Source organism: Panthera leo, chromosome A3, assembly GCF_018350215.1.
Source record: "Panthera leo isolate Ple1 chromosome A3, P.leo_Ple1_pat1.1, whole genome shotgun sequence".
Taxonomy (NCBI): domain Eukaryota; kingdom Metazoa; phylum Chordata; class Mammalia; order Carnivora; family Felidae; genus Panthera; species Panthera leo.
This window is the reverse complement of record NC_056681.1, coordinates 15,396,833-15,419,500: the sequence shown is the minus strand read 5'-3', so window position 1 is coordinate 15,419,500 and position 22,668 is coordinate 15,396,833. Positions and strand designations below refer to the sequence as shown.

The 22,668-nt window shown below is 45.8% G+C and overlaps 2 protein-coding genes across 9 annotated transcripts in view; one reads left to right on the top strand and one right to left on the bottom strand.

Annotated features, from left to right (window-relative positions):
* The window catches only part of SYS1 (SYS1 golgi trafficking protein), a 38,239-nt gene that overhangs the window by 2,825 nt on the left and 12,746 nt on the right, over positions 1-22,668 (top strand). Inside the window, exons 1-2 of one of the 8 annotated variants that reach the window (XM_042930846.1) lie at positions 6,458-7,256; positions 10,674-10,809. The exons of 5 other annotated variants lie outside the window; for them this stretch is intronic. Coding sequence is in view for 1 of the 3 variants with exons in the window: in XM_042930848.1 (XP_042786782.1) it covers positions 848-1,088 (241 nt within the window). In the remaining 2 variants the exon portion in view is untranslated. Of the gene's footprint in view, positions 1-847; positions 2,080-6,457; positions 7,257-10,673; positions 10,810-22,668 lie in introns of those variants that run through there. 2 more of the 8 variants (XM_042930848.1, XM_042930847.1) reach the window with 2 other exon arrangements.
* On the bottom strand, positions 7,279-10,938 carry TP53TG5 (TP53 target 5). Its single transcript, XM_042930852.1, has 5 exons — positions 10,735-10,938; positions 10,387-10,461; positions 10,097-10,227; positions 8,119-8,635; positions 7,279-7,385 (listed from the first exon to the last, which is right to left on the bottom strand). Exons 1-4 carry the CDS (start codon positions 10,780-10,782, stop codon positions 8,140-8,142), a joined length of 750 nt encoding a protein of 249 aa, XP_042786786.1. The 5' UTR covers positions 10,783-10,938; the 3' UTR covers positions 7,279-7,385; positions 8,119-8,139.

Sequence of the window (22,668 nt, the reverse complement as noted above, 5' to 3'; positions counted from 1 at the left end):
TCGTTGGTACACTGAGGGGTTTGGCTGGGTAACATTTAAGTCACCCGTGACCATTGCCTGCCCTTTGAGAGGCAGTTTAGCATAATGGTTAAGATCTCAGGCTGCAGAGGCAGACTTACTTGGCTTTGAATCTCAGCTTCCCACTAGTCTCGTGACTTTGGACAGGTTGATCTATCTAAGCCCCAGTCTCCTCCTTGGTAAAATGAGGCGAATAATATTACCCATTTCATAGTTTTAAGGGTGAAACGAATTCATTCGTGGGAAATACTTAAAACAGTACCTTGCACATTACTATTCTTAACCTCACACTGGAGACTGAAAAACGGGTGGGCTGACTATGACCTGAATTTGGCTCCTAGATTATGCTCTGTTTTACCATCCCCCAAGTGGCATTTAAAACATTTTTCCACTGAGTTGAAAGTCAGGATATTTTATGTTAAAAAAATAAATCCAGATTTCTGGCTTCTCTTGGAAAATGGGAAGATTGACTGATCCCAGGCCAACCTTCCAGCATGAGGATTTGCCCAGCTGCAGGTCGCTGTGGTCCCCACTTTGGATGGTCCACGTGTGCCTCAGGGTGCTGCAGTCCCCACCAGTCCCTAGGATTCCCCTGGGTGACAGTCGCCATTTCTCATCAAGCTTGTACTTTGGTTTTTCTTCTGCCCAGCCCGATCCTCCCCCCGCATTACCTGCCAGCTCTCTCTAGGCATCTAATAGTGGAACCCCCGCTTCACGCTTCTCTTGCTTGCTTCCCACCACTATGCTGTTCTCCTAATTGTCCCTACTCCCCAAATGATCTAAGGCCAGGACAACCCAGTGACAACTCACTGCTGTCCTCTCCCCACAGTGCTCTGGGCTTGCTGTACTTCATCCGGCGAGGGAAGCAGTGTCTGGATTTCACTGTCACTGTCCATTTCTTTCACCTCCTGGGCTGCTGGTTCTACAGCTCCCGTTTCCCCTCGGCGCTGACCTGGTGGCTGGTCCAAGCCGTGTGCATTGCGCTCATGGCTGTCATCGGGGAGTACCTGTGCATGCGGACGGAGCTCAAGGAGATCCCCCTCAACTCAGCCCCTAAATCCAATGTCTAGAATTGGGTCCTTTGGACACCCTGCTGGGCACTTGGCGCCCTTCCCTCCCGCCCTGCCCCCCAGCACCTTGGGCTGTTCAGACTCTCCAGACGAGGTCCAGCCCAGGTGTGAGAGGAACCCTGGAAATGTGAAGTCTTGTTGGTGGAGAGATAGTGAGGCCCTGTCAAGAAGGCAGGTAGCAGTCAGAACCACAGCCGCAAGAATGGCCTCTGCCTGCTGAAGCGTTGCTATCTGGGAGGTCAGCAAGGGGACCTCTTTCAGGGTAATAACAGAATTGGAACCATGTCATTCTTGAGCCACTATACCTGTCACCAGCCTGTTATTTTAAAAAAGAACCAAATCAAGGATATCTGATTGGAGCAAACCACTCTTCTAGTCATCTGTCTTACCTCCCCCGAGACAGCTGTTACCTTTGCCATGTTGCTGAACCGCAGCTATTCTGTTTGGAGAAACACTTGGTTTCTGGATCCATAGCCACAGAGAGGCAGAGGTGCAGAGGATTAGGCTGCCGTCATGGAGAGGACGGCAGACGGAGGCATCAAGCACAAGGAAGACGCACAACCCGTGTCCTGCTGCACGCATGTGTGCACACGCCCATGAATCCATGACTAACTTTCTTCCAGTTCTCTCTACTGCCAGCTTTCAACAGAGCAGGCCATAGGACCCGGAGAAGAAGTCCCAGCATTGCTCCTGGTCCACCCCTCACGATAGAGTCACTGCCTCTTCTCTAGGAATGACTAGGCACCCCAGCTCCCACCGGGCCTCACTTCTGGCAATAGTTCCTTTTCCCTGCCTTACTGGGAATTCTACAGTGGGAAGGGTATGATGGGTGCCGAGAGACAGGAGGCCCAGCCTTCCAACTTGAGCTGTGCTGGGAGTGCTGAGGGAGATAGAAATTTGCTGCTAAGATTTTTCTTTGGGGTGGCCTGTCCTCTGTTAGGGGCTTGCAGCTGTCCCTCCTATGTACATAAATACAGTATTTTCCACGGTTCTGCCTGTGCTTACTTTGTAGTGCCGCAGTTGGGCCGGCGAGAGACCCACACGGTCGGACGGGGAGCTGTAAACAATGACTAGGTCACTTTCTCTCCTAGACCCCAGATTATTTCATTTGGTTAAAATACTAGGTGTGGGGAACTCCTGTGTCCTACCCCCTTCATCTGCAGCCTCCTGTGTTATGTCTTGGGTGAAGTGCCATGACTCAGTGTCCTTTCTCTCTTGCCATTGATTTCTGAATGTGTCCAGTGGAACACACTTGGTCTAGACCCACTTCTGTGTTGAAACCATCAGTATTCCTCTTTGGGTCGCCCAGAGCCTGCCCAAGAGAGCAGTCAGCTTGCAGCTTACAGTGTTAGGTCTTCACAAATGGGTTTTGCTCTCTGCCCGGGAAGCCTTTCTAGCCTCCTGGCCCCCAGCCCTGCAGAAAAGGGAGGTGAGGCTGACAGGATGAAGGTTTAAGACTGAACGTGCCTGAGTGGAGACGGGAAAGTGCGAGGGTGAGGCACCTCAGTCACTTGGTGCTCTGGCCAGGCTGGAAGGAAGCAGCTGGTTAATGGGACTCGGATCCTGGCTACAGGGTCCCGGAGGTAGGACCAGCTGAGAAGACTCCCCTCGGGTGGATGGATTTCCCCCAGACACCGCAAACCATAAAGGCATGTGGCTAATGTTATTTCGGGTAGGGCACCAGAGCACATGTCATATGGCTGCTGTCTCCCCTGGTCAGCTGTGGGCTGGTTGCCCCAACTGTGTTGGCTCACCTCTCTGGGAGTTTCCTTCAGAGAACTGTGCCTGTTCTTCTGCATATCTTCTGTACTGATGAATCTTTGCCCCTTGAGTGGTAATTTGGTTTTGCCAAAGTTGGCCAAACTTTGCCCGGAGTCAGGGGAGCCGATTTCTTTTCTCCAACAATACAGTGACTGAGCTGAATGACAGTTGGGGGTGAAAAATCTGTGACCTTAATGAAACTGTTACTATTTCTAAAGTGACCATAAAAGCAGTGTCTAGAGGCAAGTTCCTGAGAGAACTGGGCAGTGGCAGGAACACGTTTGTCATGTTAGTAATAAGTAGCTGTGCAGGTCGCTGTCCATTGGTCGCAGGTCCAATGAGCGAGGCACCATTGTTTCCCCAAGTAGCTGTGCTTAATAGATGTCTGGCAGTGGGCTAAGTACTTTACATGTTGCTCACTTAATCTTCACGGCAACACTTGGAAATAGGAAGGAACCATCCGTGTCTTACAGATGAGGAAACTAAGGCATTTGCCCAAGGTTATGTGTTAGGAGCTGGCAGACCCAGGATTTGGGCTCTGGTTCTGACAATAAACTCGTTCTGAAGACATTAATAGTCAAAGGACGTGCAAGTCTGTCACTTCATAATCATACCTCTGCATCCTACTGTATTGTTTTAAATACAAAGGATACGTAGTGCTTTGTAAACATTGCGAGCTTTCTAAGAAAAACTGGTAGACGATATATGAAACATGGCCACATTTCCAAACGAACAGGTAACTGCAGGAAGTTTTTATTTCCAGAGGCTAAGGGAGAGTTACCACCACCCAGCCACGGAGATGGCATTATCTCTTGACTTTCTAGGGGTCTAAAGTCTGAACCTCTCTTCATCCCACCCCCCTTCCCCGCCACTTCCCAACTTCCCTTTGGAGAAGAGAAGTGGAGAGGAGTACATAGGTGGTGCCCAAAGTCATTTATGACCCAGAAGGAAGATGGGAAAGGAGAAAGGGATGTCTAACTCAGAGGGTGCCCCTAACCCCTAGTTCTAGGCAGCTCTTTCCAGATCAGAGCTAAATGGGGGTCAGGATGGCAGCCAGCAAGTGGGGGGTGATGGGGTGGGAAGCTCCAGGTCCCCATGAATCCTATGGGGGCACAGCTCCTGTGGACGCAGAGTTTCTTCGACTGCTCAGTGACTCCCAGATCAGAGTAACTTCCTCTGGCAGTCCCCAGGGGCAGTCTGTGCACAGACATGGATCTCCTCCCTGTATCTGTAGCCCAAGGAGCACAGAGCCTTCGGGGCAAGGGAAGTGGGGGTGGATTCAGAGCACAAAAGAGGCCCTCTGTGGAGAGGGAATCAAAGCCTTGCTTGAAGGTTTCTGTAGGAAAGTAGCAAGTGGTGGTGAAAACAGTCTTGAGCCAGGAGTGGGTCCAGATTGCTGAGAGTTTGGATCCCTGTCCTGCCACTCCCAGGGCAAGGCAGAATTGTAGGGGCCAAGGCTAGATGACGAGAGAGCCGCACTGGAGTGCGGGGTGAAGTCTTGGGTAGCATTACTAGCCGTGAGGCCTTGGAAAAGCTGTTTAACTCCCACCCACCACCCACCCCCACCCCAGCGTAGTTTTCCTTGTTTCTAAAATGAGGATAAGATACACCTCTCTGTGTTGTGAGGATTCAATGAGATATGTGCAAAGCATTTAACCGGTGGCCGGCATCCAGAAATCTAAGCAGTTACTGGGCCACTGCCCCATCCCTCCTCCTTTTATGGAGGAGACACCTTTCTTCCAAGCCTCAGTGTTTTCAGCTGTTAGATGGGGAGGTAGGCTTGCCCGTGATCAGGGTATACCTACCGAGTACTGCGCTCCTATGTGCCATGCACTGCAGAGTGACATATTCTCACTTAATCCAATGAGCGAGGCACCGTTATTTCCCCATTTTGCAGACAAACTGAGGATTAGGAGTAAACAACTTTCCCTAGCATCACACAGCTGGTGAGAAGCTAGGTCTGTCTGCCTCAACAGCCTCATCCTCTGCACATTCCAATCATGTTTAGTGGCAGGTGGTTCAGAGTAGGAGAGGGACAGTCTCTGGAATCCAGGTGGCATTATATCAAAATGTCGTGAACGTGAACCTAAGATTGGCTTTTTAACAAGCAGCTAATTCCCTTAAAGGTGAGCAGTTAGGTAAGTGCTCGAGTGGGAAGCAAGGGGCTTTATTATGGCACAGGTCCAGGAAGAAGGCAGGAAAAAAAGGACATTTGTTCAACACCCTACAAACTGGCTTTACCTGCATCAAGCCTGATTTGCACAGAGCCCTCTGGAATGGATATTAGTATCAATCCCTATTTAAAAAAATTTTCTTATTATGTTTCTTTATTTTTGAGAGGCAGAGAGACAGAGCATGAGCAGGGGAGGGACAGAGAGAGAGAGAGGGAGACACAGAATCCGAAGCAGGCTCCAGGCTCTGAGCTGTCAGCACAGAGCCCTATGCGGGGCTGGAACCCATGAACCGTGAGATCATGACCTGAGCCAAAGTCGGACGCTCAACTGACTGAGCCACCCAGGCGCCCCATATCCGTCCCTATTTTATAAAAAGATGAAATAGGCTCAGAGAGGTCATGTGACTTCTTAAAAGTCACTCTGAATCCAACACTTTAAAGTTAATTTTTCCCACAGTTAACTGGTAGGGAGCCATTTCTGGAGTGGTTTGTGATCTCTGAGATCTGTTGCAGCCTCCTGCCCCCAAAAAGCAGGATCTAACTGAGCCCAGAAGAGAAGCCTCAGATTGGAGTGGTCAAGCACAGGGAAGGTGGTAAGGGGACAACCCAGCTGTGGGATTGTGGGAGGCACGTTGCCTGAGGCCCAAGTGCCTGCATCCTTGCCTCCCTGCCACCCCCCACCCCCCACCCCCCCCACCCCCAGTGCCTAGAGGTGCCCTGGACATGACAGATCCCAGCCTCAGGACACAGACATAGTCCATCAGCTGACGCTGACCCTGGACCCAACTCTGACTGCCTATGCAGCAAGGCGGTAGCTGCCAGTCTTGCTTAGGCTCACACCTTACCCACTTGGGGTTCCCTGGGCAGGCTCCCATGAGGACGAGAGCAGGGGGTCCCCAACACGGTGTGTTTTGGTTGGGAGCGCGCTGCCCTGATTGCTTGCTGACAGCGTGCGCGGACAGATGGGACAAACCCTCAGGCGAAGGTTGATGAAATGGAAGGGGCTTGGGGGGGGAAAGATCGAGTAGGGGTGATTTTTGAAGACTGATGGGATTGAGGATGTCCAGCAAAAGAACCGAAATGGCGACGACGCGGGAAGTGGGCCGGCGTGCAAGCCGGGCGGAGAGACAGCTTGGAGTGGAGGCTGCGGGGTGGAGGCGGCACGGGGAGTGGCGCTGTAGAGGTAGGGGAGGAGGGAGTGGGGATCGTGGCGCCCAGGCGCCGGCTCGCGGAGAGCCGAGCGGGGCGGCACCGAGCAGCCCCACACCCGCAGGCTCAGGCCGGCCGTGGCCGCGCCGCCCAGGGCTACGGGGTCGTTCTGTGCCCGTGCAGGCCCGCTAGGCCCGCTGGACGCAGTCACGGAGTGGAGCGCTGGGGCCTAGGAGGGTGCAGGCATGTCCCGGGGAGGCCCTCCTGCCCTTCCTCCGCATCTAGGCCTCTCCACCACTGACTGGGTCCCTCCCGGGAGGGCTCTGCGCCCCTCGATCGCTGCGCTGCTTTCTTGAGGAGGCCACACCGCGCAGCCCGCCTCTAGGGGAAGATCCCCAGAACCCCCGGCTCCCTGGTTTTTCCTCTCCCCAACTGCGTGTTCAGGGCTATAGCTCCTGCAGACAGGGGGCGACCGGGCTTGGGATTGGAGGGTGGGCGTGCCGTGTCACCTGGGAGCTGTAGGGAAGTACTGACTCGGGGCCTGACTGGGTGCTTTCCTTGACCCAGGCTGGGCACATTTTGAGGCTCAGCTGCTGCCGGTTTGTTGACAGCCGATGCTGCAATAACTGGGCCGCAATGCGCGTGAATACGGGCTGGATGCTCCCTTGTGCCTTTTCCTTTCTTCGGAAGGTGGAATGGGGAGCGGCCAGCACTTCTAGATTAGAGTTCTGGCCCCGCCACCCCCTAGTCGTGTGAGCCTGGCCAAATCACCTTCTGTTTCGGCGTCACGGTCTCCTCATCTCCTTGGCTTGCAGGGCCATTGTGAGGTACCGGTCACCCAGAAAGCACCCGACAGATGTTCCCTTTTTGTGACTTCATAGAATGCATCCTTCGAGAGGCCAGCTCGCAGAGGTGGGGAGGGGTGTAGCTCGCTGGCTTCTGGGTGCCACGTTCTAGACTGACCATAGGGACCTGGGAATGGAGTGGAAGAAACATAAAATCTTGATGCACACTTTTTCCTCCCCACCTCCGCCGAGGGCCTCTTTTCCACCATCCTTTCCAGCCCCAAACAGGAAGTACTGGCGGTAATATTCTTCAGTCCCTATGGGAGATTTTATTTGTACACTCGTGAATTTTCCCGCCCATCCCTCCCGCTCAGATGATTGCGCCGTCTCCGTTGTCACACCTCTGGCTCCCGTCCAAGGTCACACCACCTGTGAGCAGAGACCTTGGTGTTAGGAGCCAAGACGGCCGCTAGGGGGAGCTGTCGCCCCGGGAGCGGGCTCAGGGACCAGGGCGCCCTAAGTCCAGCAGGTTGGGGATGGGGGTTTTGTGAAGGGGAAGCCTCCCTTTCAGCTGGATCCCCAAGCCCATCACCCCTTCCTCTCTTGGGACCTCAATTGGTGAAGTATTTTTTCTTTTTCTTTTCTGTTCTTTTTCTTTCTTTCTTTCTTTCTTTCTTTCGCTAAGGAACTTTTTGTTCAGAGTCAATCTTATTTGAGGCATGAATAAATGCAACAAATGTGGGTGATGGTTTGGTCTAAGGGGAAAGGATACAGCAGAGATCTACTTGACTGCCCCCCTTCCCCCCCCCCCCCCCCCCCCCCCCCCGCTTCATTTGGAAATCCCTGAAGTCCCTTACTCAGACTCCTGACTGAGATTCTGAGCCATAGCAGTTGTGGATCCTCCTGAGGCTTCCAGGCAGTGAGATGACCCACCTTAGAACCCACCTTCCAGTGCCCCTCCCCAGAACCCCTGCTTGGATCTTGAGAGGCCCCAGCCTAGTCATCTCCCTGCCGTGTGGCCTTGGTCAGTGGCTTCCCCCCAACTCTCTGGGCATGCAGGAGGAGCCCCCCCAGCACTGCTAGCCACAGTCCCCAAGAGTCTGGATCATGAGCCCCTGACTCCGGGACCCATCTCCAGGCCTCCCTTGGGCCCAGGTCTCACCCCGGCCTGGCAGTGGTGTCGTCACACTCTGTACGGATGGCACATGGGCAGCTCGAGTGACGCAGAGCAGAAGCGCGTGCAGCAGCGCTTGACCCAGCGCAGGGTGGACGATCTGCACATCACCCGAGGCCCGGGGAGGTGGATTCGGGTGGGCAACCCCTCAAACCAGATCCACTGGTCAGCTGCCTCCAGCTGCTGCTTGTCCCCCATGGGAGTTTTGTGCTGGTAGGTCTTCAGGAAGATGATGCGGGGTTCTCCTTTAGGTGATTGCCTTCCCTGGGCTCCAGGGAAAGCGGTCAGGCCATGATCCTTCGATGTCCTTGGGAGCTCAGGCTCCATCTGCTCTTTGCCCTGGAGCACTGCTGCAGGTGACTCCTGTGCCTTGTTCCTCTCCCCCAACCCCTGCTTGAGCTCCCCTGTGGACTGTAATTTCTTGGATTCCAGTGTCTTCTCAGGGCACTCAGCCTCTTGGAGCTCTTCATTATCTTGTTCCACTCTATCGCAGACATTACTGCTCCTGGCAGGGGGAGGGAAGACAGTCAGCAGAGCAGGACTAAGGCCCTGACCCTCCAGCCCTGAGAGAGTTGCTATGCGGCCAGCTCAGGGGGGAAAGCTAGAGAGGACCAGAAGAGAAGCTTCACCACCAGGGGATGTGCCTGGAGGCACGGGATGGGATAAGGATGGGCGAAGGGCCAGGAGAGGTTGCTAGGACCCCTAGGACTGTATGTTGTCTGCAGGGACTGCTGGCCAGGATTCTTCCTTTCTGGATTTCAGGTGAAGGGGTGAACTAGTCCAGTGTTTTCAAATTGTGTTCCAAGAAACCTTAAGGTTCTGGGGAGGTATCTCAAATGCCCTCTCCGCTCTGGGAGGGGCAGGGTGAGGGCAGGATACCTTTCCACCCAACAACACAGCTGGGGCTTGAGGACAGATACTTGAAGAGAGGTTGTGCTGCTTTGAACAGGTTGGGAAACTGTGGGATGAGATAGGCCTGACCTTACCAGCTCAGTGTTTCCTGATTTCCGGCATCTAGGAGGCCAGCTCAGAGTGAGGAGCCCAGAGAGGGGGTGTTAACCAGAGGTATTCAGTGCTGGCAGGAGACCTTCCCCAAGGGTGTCTGTTCTCTGTAGAGAACCATTGGGTTCTCTGCACAGTGGTGGCACTGTCCTAGCTCAGTGTGTGAATCAGTGAGGACTCAGCCTCAAGATAATGACAGTACTGTTAAAAGCCACCATTGTGACTTGAATGCCTGCTACACGCCAGGCCCAGGACTCTCTCACACCAGTTCCCCAAAGTAGGGGGCAGCGAAGTGGCCGAGTGGCTTTGCGAGCAAAGGTTTTCAAGGCTGACAAACTGGCGTTCAAATTCGCTTCTGCCTCTTACCATCTGTGCGTTTGGGGAAAGAAATTCAACCTCTAAGAGCCTTAGTTTTCTCGTCTGTAAAACTGGGATAATTCTATCTACCTAATTGTGAAGAATTATGTAACTGGGAAATGCTTGTGAAGTGCTTAGCATATACCTGGCACTTAGCAGGTGCCTAATATCAACTTTCTTAATATTCTGGTGTGATTTATGAGGAAGCCAAGCCTTAGTAAGGTGACTGGTCTGCAGGTGAATCTCTGCATTGTGTGGACTTGAGGGTGAGGAGGATGAGCGGCCCCTCTTGCTCGGGTGGTGCCCTGGCTGGTGGTTAGTCCCATAATTGGATGATTGTGACCATGATTAGGACCACAGCTCTGATATCACACAGGAATGGCTTCAGATCCTAGCTCTGCCACTTACCAGCTCAGGTAGCTGGGACAAGTCGCTTTATCTCTTGAGCCTCAGCATCCCATCAGTAAAATGGAGCTAGTAAATACCTTTCTCACAGAGCCTTTGTAAAAATTAGGTTTTCTTAATTTCTTAGCATATATAGATTGTGCCTATTCCTAGTAAAGATAGCTGTAGGGTCTGTGGTGGGGGCATGGTGGGCCAAGCTCACCTGGTGGAGATCCCAAGGATCTTCGGAACTCTGAGCAACGAATTCCAACACCTTCTGGCCAAGTTATGCAGTTCTTGGATCCGGGGGTTTGAGCTCTTGAGCAGCTTCAAGAGCGACAAGTTTTTTAATACCTGCCGGGGTCAAGAAACAAGGAAAAGAGAAGCTTCAGCTTTCTGTAGTCTCCCACAACCCACCTAGACTTTGGCTCAACTCAGGTCAGGGCTGGGCCTGGTGACTTCTGGGTCACTAGAAGCCTGGCAACCAGGAGGGACCAAAATGGGACATCTCACCATCTTAAGTCGGTTCCGCCTAATTGCTTTGCTGACAGGTTGCGGTATCTTGTCCCGTGGTTCTTCATCTTGTAGCTGAGAGAGAGACACAGAGAGACGGAGAGACACACAGAGAGCGCTAATATAGGAGGAATCCCCCTGAACACCTCCATTATGCTGTTCCATTTGGCTGAGCGTGGTTTGACCAAACTTAGACTGGGATTTTTGGCTTGGTTTGGGGCAGAAATGGGGAGACCATTCTAACTCTCCTGATCTCTCTTCACCCTTCACCTCTCCCTTTCCCCCAGGCTGGATGGCCCCTGCTCTGGGTGTGGCTGGACCCCCTCCACGTCCATTCCCAAGTCCAACCTTGGAAACCATTCTATTCTTGGGCCTCTTCCTTGCTGATGGACTCATAGTGGGGCCGTGAGGCCTCAAAGACAGGTATCTGGGGCAAGACTGGTATCAGGCACCACCTGCACCCTGCCCCTCTCAGTTCGGCCAGCACTCAGGCTGGCTGTCAGGAGGGCTGTGCTGGAGCTTCCAGGGAGGGGGGCTGTGACATCACTGAAATTTGTGACAGCAGCAGGGCTGGGTCTCCAAGGAGTATGTGTGTGGCAGGGGTGGAGGGTGAGGAGGAAACTCCCATTTGTGGAAAACCCTAGTAGGTGCCAGGTAGAGGCATTCTATTACCTCCCTGTGAGGTAAGAATTGTCTCCTCTTTGTAAATAAAGAAGCCAGGGTTCAAAGGGGTTAAATAATTTACTCAAGGCCACACATGTGGATAATGGTGGAGCTGGAAATTTAAGGTCTGACAGTCAATGCATGAAACCAGGGGTTCCCAACTATGCTCATCTGTTCTCTCCCGTCCTATGTTGACTGTGCACGTGCTACATGTCAGGTGTTGTTCTAAGCGCTGGGATAAAAGAACATTCTTCCTCTCAAGGAGTTTACATTCTGCTGGAGGGGAAACAAAACAGTACGCGTGCTTGTAAAGCAAAAGGTGTTTACCTATGTGTGTGTATTATAAATTTTACTGAAACAAATATAAAATAATAAAATTCTACAATACTCTTTATTGTAAATTCCAAAGAGCCAGTTTATTCTTAACAGTATGCTTTTCCTGGGTCTTGCCTAACTCCTATCCATAGCCAATCTATGGTTGTTATGGATGAACAAATGTAGCTCCAACATAAATGTTGACATTTTCAGGAGGAAGAAAGTAAAAAAGTGAGAGAATAAAATGTTGGAATTTCACTTATTCACCAATGACATATCGACTTATTTGCTGTATTGGATCAGTTTTCAAATACCGGCAGTGTGTTTTCTCAATTTTTTTTTGGTGTGTGTGCTGTTTACAATGTACTAGCTAGAGACAGGACATATGTGTTTACATTTAATTGCATTATTAACATCTCCTCCGTTAGATGTTAAGGCTAGACCATGGGTGGGCAAGTTTCTTCTGTAAAGGGCAAGATAGTAAACAGGTCAAGCTTTGCAGGCCATAAAATTGTACCTGCTCAGCTCTGCTATCGTAGGGTGAAAGCAGCCACAGATAGTATGCAAATGAGTAGGCATGGCTGTGTTGCAATAAAACTTTATTTACAAAAGTAGTTGGGCTGGATTTGGGCCATGATCAACCCCTGGTGCAGACAATCGACAAAATAATAAACCCGATTTATAACGTACCTATGTTTGGGTGTGAATACTCCTACCAGGGCTGAATTCAAGCTACCAATGAGACGTCACTGAATAGAGAATTGAATGGAAATGCATAGTAGCATATGATTATATATTTCCACAACAGTGAAGACTCTCAAGAACATAGATAATAAATAGCAAAAGGTAGCAAACAATTACGAAGTGATGAGTTTGAGCATTTTTTGCCTTTGTTTTTAATATCATTAATTTAATTAAGTTTGTGTAATTTGATTTTTAATGATGGCTAGGTGTAACAACCAGCCAGCAGAGCTTGTAGGAGTGTAATAGGCTTTTGCAAGCTCTTATGAGTCAGTTCCAGCACACCACTGTCCTGTCAGAGGGAAATAAGTGTGGGAAGAAAAGTAAACAGGGCAGAGGGCAGTGGGAGAGCAAAGGCAGAATGTTTGCCATATTAAAATGGATGGAACGGGAAGCATTCACCAACCAGATGAGATGTGAGCAAGGGCCCGAAGGAGGTGAGAGAAGGGGAGACTAGTGGCGGCAGGAGATGAGGACAGGGAGGGGCTGTGGTGAAGAGCAGGGAGAGATGAGGGCTGCTCTGAAGGATCTGCCTAGCTGGCCACATCAGGAATTGGAAGAGCCTGTGGAACACAGCTTCCCCGAGCACCACCCCATTCAGCCGGCCGGTCTGATACCCAGCCGAGTGTGAGAACCACTCTCCAATACACCGCCTCTAGGGCGGAGACACGTGCGTAGAGGGTGCTTAGCCCTGCCTTTTAGGGGTGATGGACCAAGCCTAGGCTGCAGAACAACTTCGTGCATGTCAACGTCCTTTATTATTAGGGTGAAGGGGGGAGGTTAACATGCTGTGACCCAGGCCAGAAACCTGGAGGTGGCTTGAGAGGGAAGCTGTGAAGGACACTCGCTCTCCCCTCTCCCTTCTGTCCACCGCACTACTCCTGGCTCCTCTGCCTGCTCAGGCTCGAGTTTGGCGGGTTTTTTTTTCACTCAGAACAATGCCCTCAACATCCACTCAGTTATTGCATGTATCAATAGTTTGGGTTTTTTGTTGTTGAGTTTTATTCCAGAGTATAGAATGTACCACAGTTTATTTAACCATTCCCTTACTGAAGAACATTCGAGTTGTTTCTAATTTCGAGCTATTACAAGTAAAGCTGCTGTGAACATTCATGTATGGGTTTTTGCATGGACATAGTTTTCATTTCTCCATAAGGAGTGCGATTGCTAGTGTCTGTTTAGTTTTCTAAGAAGACACAAACTATTTTCCAGAGTGACTATATTATTTTACATTCTCACCAGCAATGTATGAATGATTGGTTTTTTCTGCATCCTGATCTGCTTTTGGTATGGTTCCCATTTTTTATTTTTATTTATTAAAACTTTTTAAAGTTTATTTATGTATTTTGAGAGAAGACAGAGGGCACAAGCAGGGGAGGGCAGAGAGAAGGAGAGACAGAATCCCAGGCAGGCTGCACGCCATGAGCACAGAGCCCAATGTGGGGCTGGAACGCACAAACTGTGAGATCACGACCTGAGCCAAGATCAAGAGTTGGATGTTTAACTGACTGTGCCACCCAGGCGCCCCACTATGGTCACTATTTTTTAAAATGATTCTCGTAAGTGTGTAGTGATACCTCATCATGGTTTTAACTTGCATTTCCCTGATGGTTATTATTTTTTTTTTTCAACGTTTTTTATTTATTTTTGGGACAGAGAGAGACAGAGCATGAACAGGGGAGGGGCAGAGAGAGAGGGAGACACAGAATCGGAAACAGGCTCCAGGCTCCGAGCCATCAGCCCAGAGCCTGACGCGGGGCTCGAACTCACAGACCGCGAGATCGTGACCTGGCTGAAGTCGGACGCTTAACCGACTGCGCCACCCAGGCGCCCCCCCCCTGATGGTTATTGATGCTGAACATATTTTATTGTGTTATTTGCCATTTCTATATTCTCTTTGATAATACATCTGGTTTTTGTCCATTTTCTAATTGGATTGTTTGTCTACTGCTGAGTTTTTAAAAATTAATTAATTAATTAATTAATTAATTATTACTTAAATCCAAGTTAGTTAACATACAGTGTAATAATGATTTCAGGAATTTAGTGATTCATCACTTACATATAACACCCGGGCTCATCCCAGCAAGCGCCCTCCTTTAATGCCCATTGCTTGTTTAGCCTATCCCCCCACCCAACACCCCACCAGCAACTCTGAGTCTGTTCTGTATACTTTAGAATCTCTTCTCCTTTGTCTCCCTTTCTGTTTTTATCTTATTTTTCCTTCCCTTCCCCTATGTTCATCTGTTTTGTTTCTTAAATTCCACATATGAGTGAAATCACATGATATTTGTCTTTCTCTGACCAACTTATTTCACTTAGCCTAATACACTCGTTCCATCCATGTTGTTGCAAATGGCAAGATTTCATTTTTTTTTTGATCGCTGAGTAAGATTTATAATGTAATATAGTAATATTCTATAATGTATATTGATACATCTTCTTTATCCATTCATCAGTTGATGGACATTTGGGCTCTTTTCATACTTTGGCTATTGTTGATAGTGCGGCTATAAATATTAGGGTGCATGTGCTTCAAATCAGCATTTTTGTATCCTTTGGATAAATACCTAGTAGTGCAATTGCTGGGTCGTAGGGTAGTTCTATTTTTAATTTTTTGAGGAACTTCCATGCTGTTTTCCAGAGTGGCTGCACCAGTTTGCATTCCCACCAGCAGTACAAAAGGGTTCCTGTTTCTCTGCATCCTCATCAACATCTGTTGTTGCCTGAGTTGTTAATTTTAACCATTCTGACAGGTGTGAGGTGGTGTCTCATTGTCGTTTTGATTTTTATTTCCCTGATGATGAGTGATGGGGAGCATATTTTCATGTGTTTGTTAGCCTTTTGGATGTCTTCTTTGGAAAAGTGTCTATTCATGTCTTTTGCCCATTTGGATTATTTGTTTTTTGGGTGTTGAGTTTGATAAGTTCCTTACAGATTTTAGATGCTAACCCTTTATCTGATATGTCACTTGCAAGTATCATTTGCCATTACATTGTTTGCCTTTTAGTTTTGCTGACAGTTGCCTTCACTTTGCAGAAGGCTTTTATCTTGATGAGGTCCCAATAGTTCATTTTTGCTTTTGTTTCCATTGCCTCTGGAGATGTGTCAAGTAGGAAGTTACTGAGGTGGAGGTCAAAGAGGTTGTTGCCTATTTTCTCCTTTAGGATTTTGATGGTTTCCTGTCTTATGTTTAGGGCTTTCATCCATTTTGAGTTTATTTTGTGTATGGTATAAGAAAGTGGTCTAGGGGCACCAGGGTGGCTCAGTTGGTTGAGCATTCAACTCTTGATTTCAACTCAGGACATTATCTCATGGTTCCTGGGATCGAGCCCCATGTTGGGCTCTGCGCTGACAGCACGGAGCCTGCTTGGGATTCTCTCTCTCTCCCTCTCTCTCTCTCTCTGCTCCTCCCCTGCTTGTGTTCTCTCTCAAAATAAATAAATAAAATTAAAAAACAAAAGAAAGAAAGAAAGAAAGAAAGAAAGAGGTCTAGATTCATTCTTCTGCAATGTCACTGTCCAGTTTTCCCAACACCATCTGCTGAACAGACTGTCTTTTTTCCATTGGATATTCTTTCCTGCTTTGTTGAAGATTAGTTGGCCATATGTTTGTGGGTCCATTTCTGGGTTCTCTATTCTGTTCCATTGATCTATGTGTCTGTTTTTGTGCCAGTACCATACTGTCTTGAGGATTACAGCTTTGTAATACAGCTTGAAGTCTGAAATTGTGATGCCTTCAGCTTTGGTTTTCTCTTTCAATGTTACTTTGGCTATTTGGGATCCTTTCTGGTTCCATCCAAATTTTAGAATTGTTTGCTCTAACTCTGTGAAGAATGTTGGTGTTACTGTTGAGTTTTGAGAGTTGTTTATATATTCTAGAGTCAAGTCCTTTGTAACATGTATGATTTGAAAATATTTTCTCCCATCTGTAATACCTTAATTTCCTTTTCTTGTCTTATTTTGCTAGCTAGAACTTCCAGCACCACATTGCGTAAAGGTAATGAGAGCAGTTATCCTTGCCTTATTCTTGATCTTATCTTTCACCAGTAAATATGATGTTAGCTGTAGGTTTTCTGTAGATGCTCTATATCAAGTTCAAAGTTACCCTCTATTCCTAGTTTGTTGAGAGTTTTTATAATAATGGCATTGGCTTTTGTCTAATGATTTTTCTGCATGAGTCAATATGGTCGTGTGATTTTTTTCTTCTTTGGTTCATTACTATGGTAGATTATATTAATTGATATTTGAATATTGAAGTAAGCCTGCATGCCTGAATAAACCCCACTGGGTTTTGGTGTTTAACACTTTTTATGTAATTTTGGGTTGAATGTTTGGTAATATTTTGTTGAAGATTTCTGTGTCTATTTTTGTGAGGACTATGGGTCTTTTATATGTTACATGTATTACTCTTGAACTGGCACAGTAGTATTTGAGAGGGGACTTAAAATAGTTGTAAATATATATTTCAGACTCTAGGGAAATGACTAAAATTTTTTTAAAAAGAAGTCTAATTGGTAGGCTAAGAAAGGAGAGAAAATAGAATCATGTAAAATGCTCAAAGCAAAAGAAGGCAGAAAAAGAGGGAAAGAAAGAAAAGAAAGAACAAGTACAACAAATAGAAAATAGTTATAAGCATAGTAGATATTATGCCAATTATATCAATGATGACTTTAAATGTGAATGGCCTAAGTATATTCTTTTTTAAATTTTTTTTTTCAACGTTTTTTATTTTTATTTTTGGGACAGAGAGAGACAGAGCATGAATGGGGGAGGGTCAGAGAGAGAGGGAGACACAGAATCGGAAACAGGCTCCAGGCTCTGAGCCATCAGCCCAGAGCCTGACGCGGGGCTCGAACTCACGGACCGCGAGATCGTGACCTGGCTGAAGTCGGACGCTTAACCGACTGTGCCACCCAGGCGCCCCTGGCCTAAGTATATTCTAATTAAGAGACTGGAACTGTCAGAGTAGACAAAAAACAAAATAAAACAAACAAACAAAAAAAAACCAAGACCTAATTATATGTTGTCTAAGAGAACCCCACTTTATTTTTTATTAAAATTTTTTTTAATGTTTATTCATTTTTGAGAGAGAACACAAGCAGGGAGGGGCAGAGAAAGAGAGAGAGAATCCGAAGCAGGCTCAGTGCTATCAGCGCAAAGCCCAACGTGGGGCTCATACCTGTGAACTGTGAGATCATGACCTAAGCCAAAGTCAGACGCTCAACCAGCTGAGCCACCCAGGTGCCTCGAGAACCCCACTTTAAATATAAAGCCAAAGATAGTTTAACAATAAAGGGATAGAGAAAGACATACCGTGTTCACACAGTCAAAGGAAAGCTGGACTAGCTATATTAATTTCAGACAAAGCAGACTTCAGAACAAGAAACATTATCCGGGATAAAGAAGATTGTTAAATAATAATAAAGGAGTCCATTATCCAAGAAGACATAATAAGCTTTAATATATATGCCCCTAACAATAGAGTGTCAAAACATGTGAGGCAAAAACCAGTAGAACTCCAAGGAGAAATAAACAAATACACTGTTATAGTTGGAGACTTCAACACCTCTCTTTCAGTTATTATAAGTCAAACAGGCAGAAAAATCAGTAAGGATATAGTTGAACATCACCAGCAATCAGCTTGATCTAACTGGCATTTATAGAATACTTCATCCAACAAATAGCAGAATACGCATTCTTCTCAAGCTTATATGGAACATTCATGATAGACCACATTCCAGGCTATAAAACACACCTGAACAGATTTTTAAAAGAATAGAAATCATACAAAGTATGTTCTCAAAACACAATGGAATTAAATTAGAGGCCAATAACAGATAGTTGGGAAAGTCCTGGATATTATTAAACAATCTGCTACTGAATAACATGGATCAAAGAAGAAATCTCAAGAGAAATTTTAAAATATTTTGAACTACACGAAAGTGAAAATACAAGTTATCAAAAGTGTAGGGTGCAGTGAAGACTGTGCTTAGGAGGAAGTTTATAGCACTAGTGCATATACTGGAAAAGAGGAAAGATCAGAAATCAATCTAAGCTTTCATCTTATAAAATGAGAGAAAGAAGGGCAATTTAAGCCTAAAGCAAGCAAAAGAAAATAATAAAAATTAGAGCAGAAATCAATGAAATTGAAAACAGGAAAACAGTAGAGAAAATCAATGAACCCCACAAATTGTTCTTTGAAAAGGTAAAAATAAACAGATCTCTAGCCAACCTAACCAACAACAAAAAGAAAGAAGATACAAATTACTAATATCAGAAATTTAAGAGGGACCACCACTATTGATCCTAGGGACATCAAGAGGATAATAAAGGAATATCATGAACAACTCCATGCCCTCAAATTTGATAACTTAGATGAAATATGTCTATTGTGTTGTGTTTTGGTACTGTCTTTGTCTGGGTCTGGTAATACCAAGTTCCTAAAATATGTTGAGAAGTGTTCCTTCCTATTCCATTTTCTGAAAGAGATTGTATAGAATTGGTATTAATTCTTATACATAATTCTCCTAATAAACATTGGGTGGATCTCTCCAGTGAAACCATCTGGGCCTAGATATTTCTTTCTTTTTTTTTTTTTTTTTAAGAGGTGTGTGTGTGTGTGTGTTGCATTGACTACATTCTTTTTTTAAAAAAATTTTTTAATGTTTATTTATTTTTGAGAGAGAGAGAGACAGAGCACGAGCAGGGGAGGAGCAGAGAGAGAGGGAGAAACAGAATCCGAAACAGGCTCCAAGCTGTCAGCACAGAGCCCGACGCGGGGCTTGAACTCAAACCCCTGAGCTGAAGCCGGACGCTCAACCAACTGAGCCACCCAGGTGCCCCAGATTCAATTTCTTTTATAGTTATAGAGCTGTTTTTATGATCTATTTCATGTTGGGTGAGTTTTGGCAGTTTGTACTTTTTGAGGATTTAGTCCTTTTTATCTAAATTGCCAAATTGATGTGTGTAGAATTGTTCTTAGTAGTCCCTTATTATCTCTTTAATGTCTGGGAGTCTGCAGGGATATCCTCCGTTGCACTCATGAAATTGATAGTTTAGGTCTTCTGTTTCTTTTTTTCCTTCGTCAATCTTGTTAGAGGTTTGTCAACTTTACAGATCTTTCCAAAGAAGCAGCTCTTTGTTTCCTTGGTTTTCTGCATTGTTTTTCTATTTTCAGTTCTTTGGGGTTTATTTTGCTCTTCTGATTCTAGTTTGAGGCAGGAGCTTAGATTGTTGGTTGGAGGCCTTTCTTCCTTTGAAAGTAAACATTTAGTGCCGCAAATTTTCCTTTCAGCATCCAGTTAGCTGTGCCCCACAAATTTTGATACTTTGTACTTTCATTCAGCAAAATTTTTAAAAATTTCGTTGAGATTTTCACTTTGACCCATAGATTATTTAGAAGCATGTTGTTTACTTTTCATGTGTTTGGAGATTTTTCCTGTCACCTTTCTGTTGCTAACTTGGACCTATTTGATTCCACTGTGGTCAAGGGAATACTCACTGTATAATTTTAAATCTCTTTCAATCTTTGAAATCTCTTGAGGTTGTGTGTGGTTTGGTGTTTTGATTTTTTACTTAGGGTATTGTCTATTGGGGCGGATATTCCATGGGCACTTGAAAAGAATGTGTATCTTTCTGTTGTTGGATGGAGTAGTCTCTAAATGTCAGTTAGATCCTTTTGGCTGATGGTTTTGTTAAGTTCTTACAGATCCTGTTGTTTTTCTGCCTAGTATTTCTATCAGTTGTTCAGAGATGTGTGGAAGTCTCCAACTCTGATAGTGTATTTGCCTGTTTCTCCTTTGGGTTTTATCAGTTTAGTGCCTATATGTTTAGGATTACTTTGTCTTCCTCCTGGTTTGACCCTGCTATCATTATGTAATGTAACTTCTTTTCCGGGTGATTTTCTTTTATCTGCTATTACCTAATATTAAGATGGCAGGCTCTGCTGTCTTTTGATTAATGTTTGTATGGCATATTTCTTTTACATCCTTTTACTTTCAACCTACCTATGTCATTATATTTGAAGTGAATTTCTTGCTGATGGCTTATAGCTGGGTCACATTTCTGTATTCTGTTTTTCAGATCTCTCACTTTTAAATGACTTATTTAGGCCATTTCCAGTTGATGTAATTATTTATGTCTTAGTGTTTCCATTTGCCATTTTATTTTCTGTTGGTTCCCTCTATTTTTCATTCCTCTGTTCTGTTTTTCCACCCTTCTTGTGTTACTTGAACATCTTTTAGGATTCCATTTTTTATTTATCTATGGTGTTTTCAAGTGTATCTCTTTGTGCAGAGTTTTTAGTGACTGCTCTGGGGTTTCATCATACATTCATAATTTATCACAGTCTACATGAGTCACAGTATCGACATTTTGCCACTTCCAAGTGAGGTACAGAAGCCTTCTGTTTAGATCTTTACTTTCCATTTTATAATGTCTTACATATTTCCTCTACATACACTGAGAACCACATCAGACAATGTTATATGTTATAATTTATACTTTGGCCATTGAGTATAATTTAGAAAACACCAGTGGGGAAGGATGGTCTATTACATTTACCTGTATTTCCATTCTTTTCATTTATCTTTCTTCATTCTTGATGTTTTAAGTTTCCTTCTTTTACCATTTCCTTTATGTTTGAAGAACTTCCTTCAGCGATTTTTTAAAAGTAACCTCTACACCCAGCGTGGGGCTCGAACTCACAACCCCAAGATCCAGTCACACACTCTACCAACTGTGTCGGCCATTCTTTTAGGGTAGGTCTTCAGACAACAGATACTCTTAGTGTTTCTTTTATTTGAGAATGTCTTAATTTCATCTTCAGTCCTAAATGGTCTTCTTTCTGGGTATAGCATGTCAGAGATAAACAAATTAGCTAAAGTAGAAAGGATAGATTTTGATCATGACTATACTCTTGTAATAGGGAAAAGAATCCAGTGTGAACTGAATTCAGCTTTTATTTGTATAGACAACTTGGCATCTTGAATTCAGGAATAGGGAATGGGGGTAAGTGGGGGCTCTGTAGAGCCAAGGAAGTGAAAATTTACAAAAAGCATAAAGGGGGTATTGGTCCATGTGAGACCTATCTAGGTTTGCTAACTGACACTATTGAAGTTAGGCTCCTACACTTCCACGAAAGATGCATATCTTGCTGTTGGGAGACAGGGCCCTATATTGGGAGGGGGGGCGTTGGCTAGAGCAAACAGTAAATTCATTTGGCAGCCTTGAGTTTTCTCAGGTAGGCACTTTAAGGGGTCTGGGGTCATCCTAGGGATTCAGCCTTGAGTTGTTAGAAACTATGTTAGTGTTTGTTCAAGTCTGTATAGACCAAGTTTAAGGCCATGTTGAAAAGAGGGCTCAGAGGAGCCCAGCTAGAGTTTGGTCAAGGAGAGAATCTTTGTCAGGCACTCTGGACTGACCGTATTTTCCTTTGCTCCTTGAATGCTGTCCCACTTCTTTCTGGCAGCTCAAATCTGCTGCAACTGAACTGTTGTTCCCCCACAGGAAAGGTGTCATTTCTCTCTGACTGCCTTCACGATTCTTTCTTTGACTTGAGTTTTCAGAAGTTTGATTATGTTGTGTGTAATCATGGATTTATTTGGGCTTATGCTGGAGATTCAGTCGGCTTCTTGAATCTGTATGTTCAGGTCTTTGTCGAACTTGGGAAACTTTCAGCCATTCTTTTCTGGAATGTTTTTTCAGCTTCACTTCCTTTTCCTCTCCACCTGGGACTCCCGTAACACAAATGTTAAATCTTTTGTTACTGTCTCACAGGTTTCTGAAGCTCTGTTCTTGCTCTTTATCCTTGTTAAATATAATTTTCCCTCTCTTTCAGATTGGATCATTTCTACTGTTCTATCTTCAAATGCACCTGTCCTTTCAAACATTATCTCCATCCTTCTATTGAGCCTACCCAGTGAGGTGGTTTTATTTTACATTTTGGTTTCTGTATTAGTTTCCCAGGCCTGCCTGCTGTAACAAATGACCACAAACTTGATGGCTTAAAACAACAAGTTTATTTTCACACAGTACTGGAGGCCAAGAGTCCAAAACCCAAGGTGGTGGTTCCTTCTGGAGGCTCCAAGGGAGAACCTGTCCCATGCCTCTCCCCTGGCTCCTGGTGATCACCAGGCATCCTGGGTGCTCCTTGGCTTATCGACCCATCATCCCAGTATTTGCGTCCATCTTCACATGGTGGTCTCCTCTGGGTCTCTTTCTGTGTTTTCACATTGTCTTATAATGGACGCCAGTTATTGGATTTAGTGCCCACACTACTCCAGTTTGACCTCATTTTAACTAATTATTTCTGCAGAGACTCTATTTCCAAATAAGGTCACATTCTGTAATATTGGGTATTTTGGAGAACACGATTCAACCCAGCACAGTAATTTTTTTCTTCAGTTCTAACATTTCTATTTTCTTTGTGTCTTCTATTTCTTTTTCTGAGATTTTTAAAAATAATTTTTAAAAACTTTTTACTTATTTATTTTGAGAGAGAGAGAAAGAGAGAGAGAGGAAGAGGAGAGAGAGAAAATTCCAAGCAGGCTCTGCACTGTCA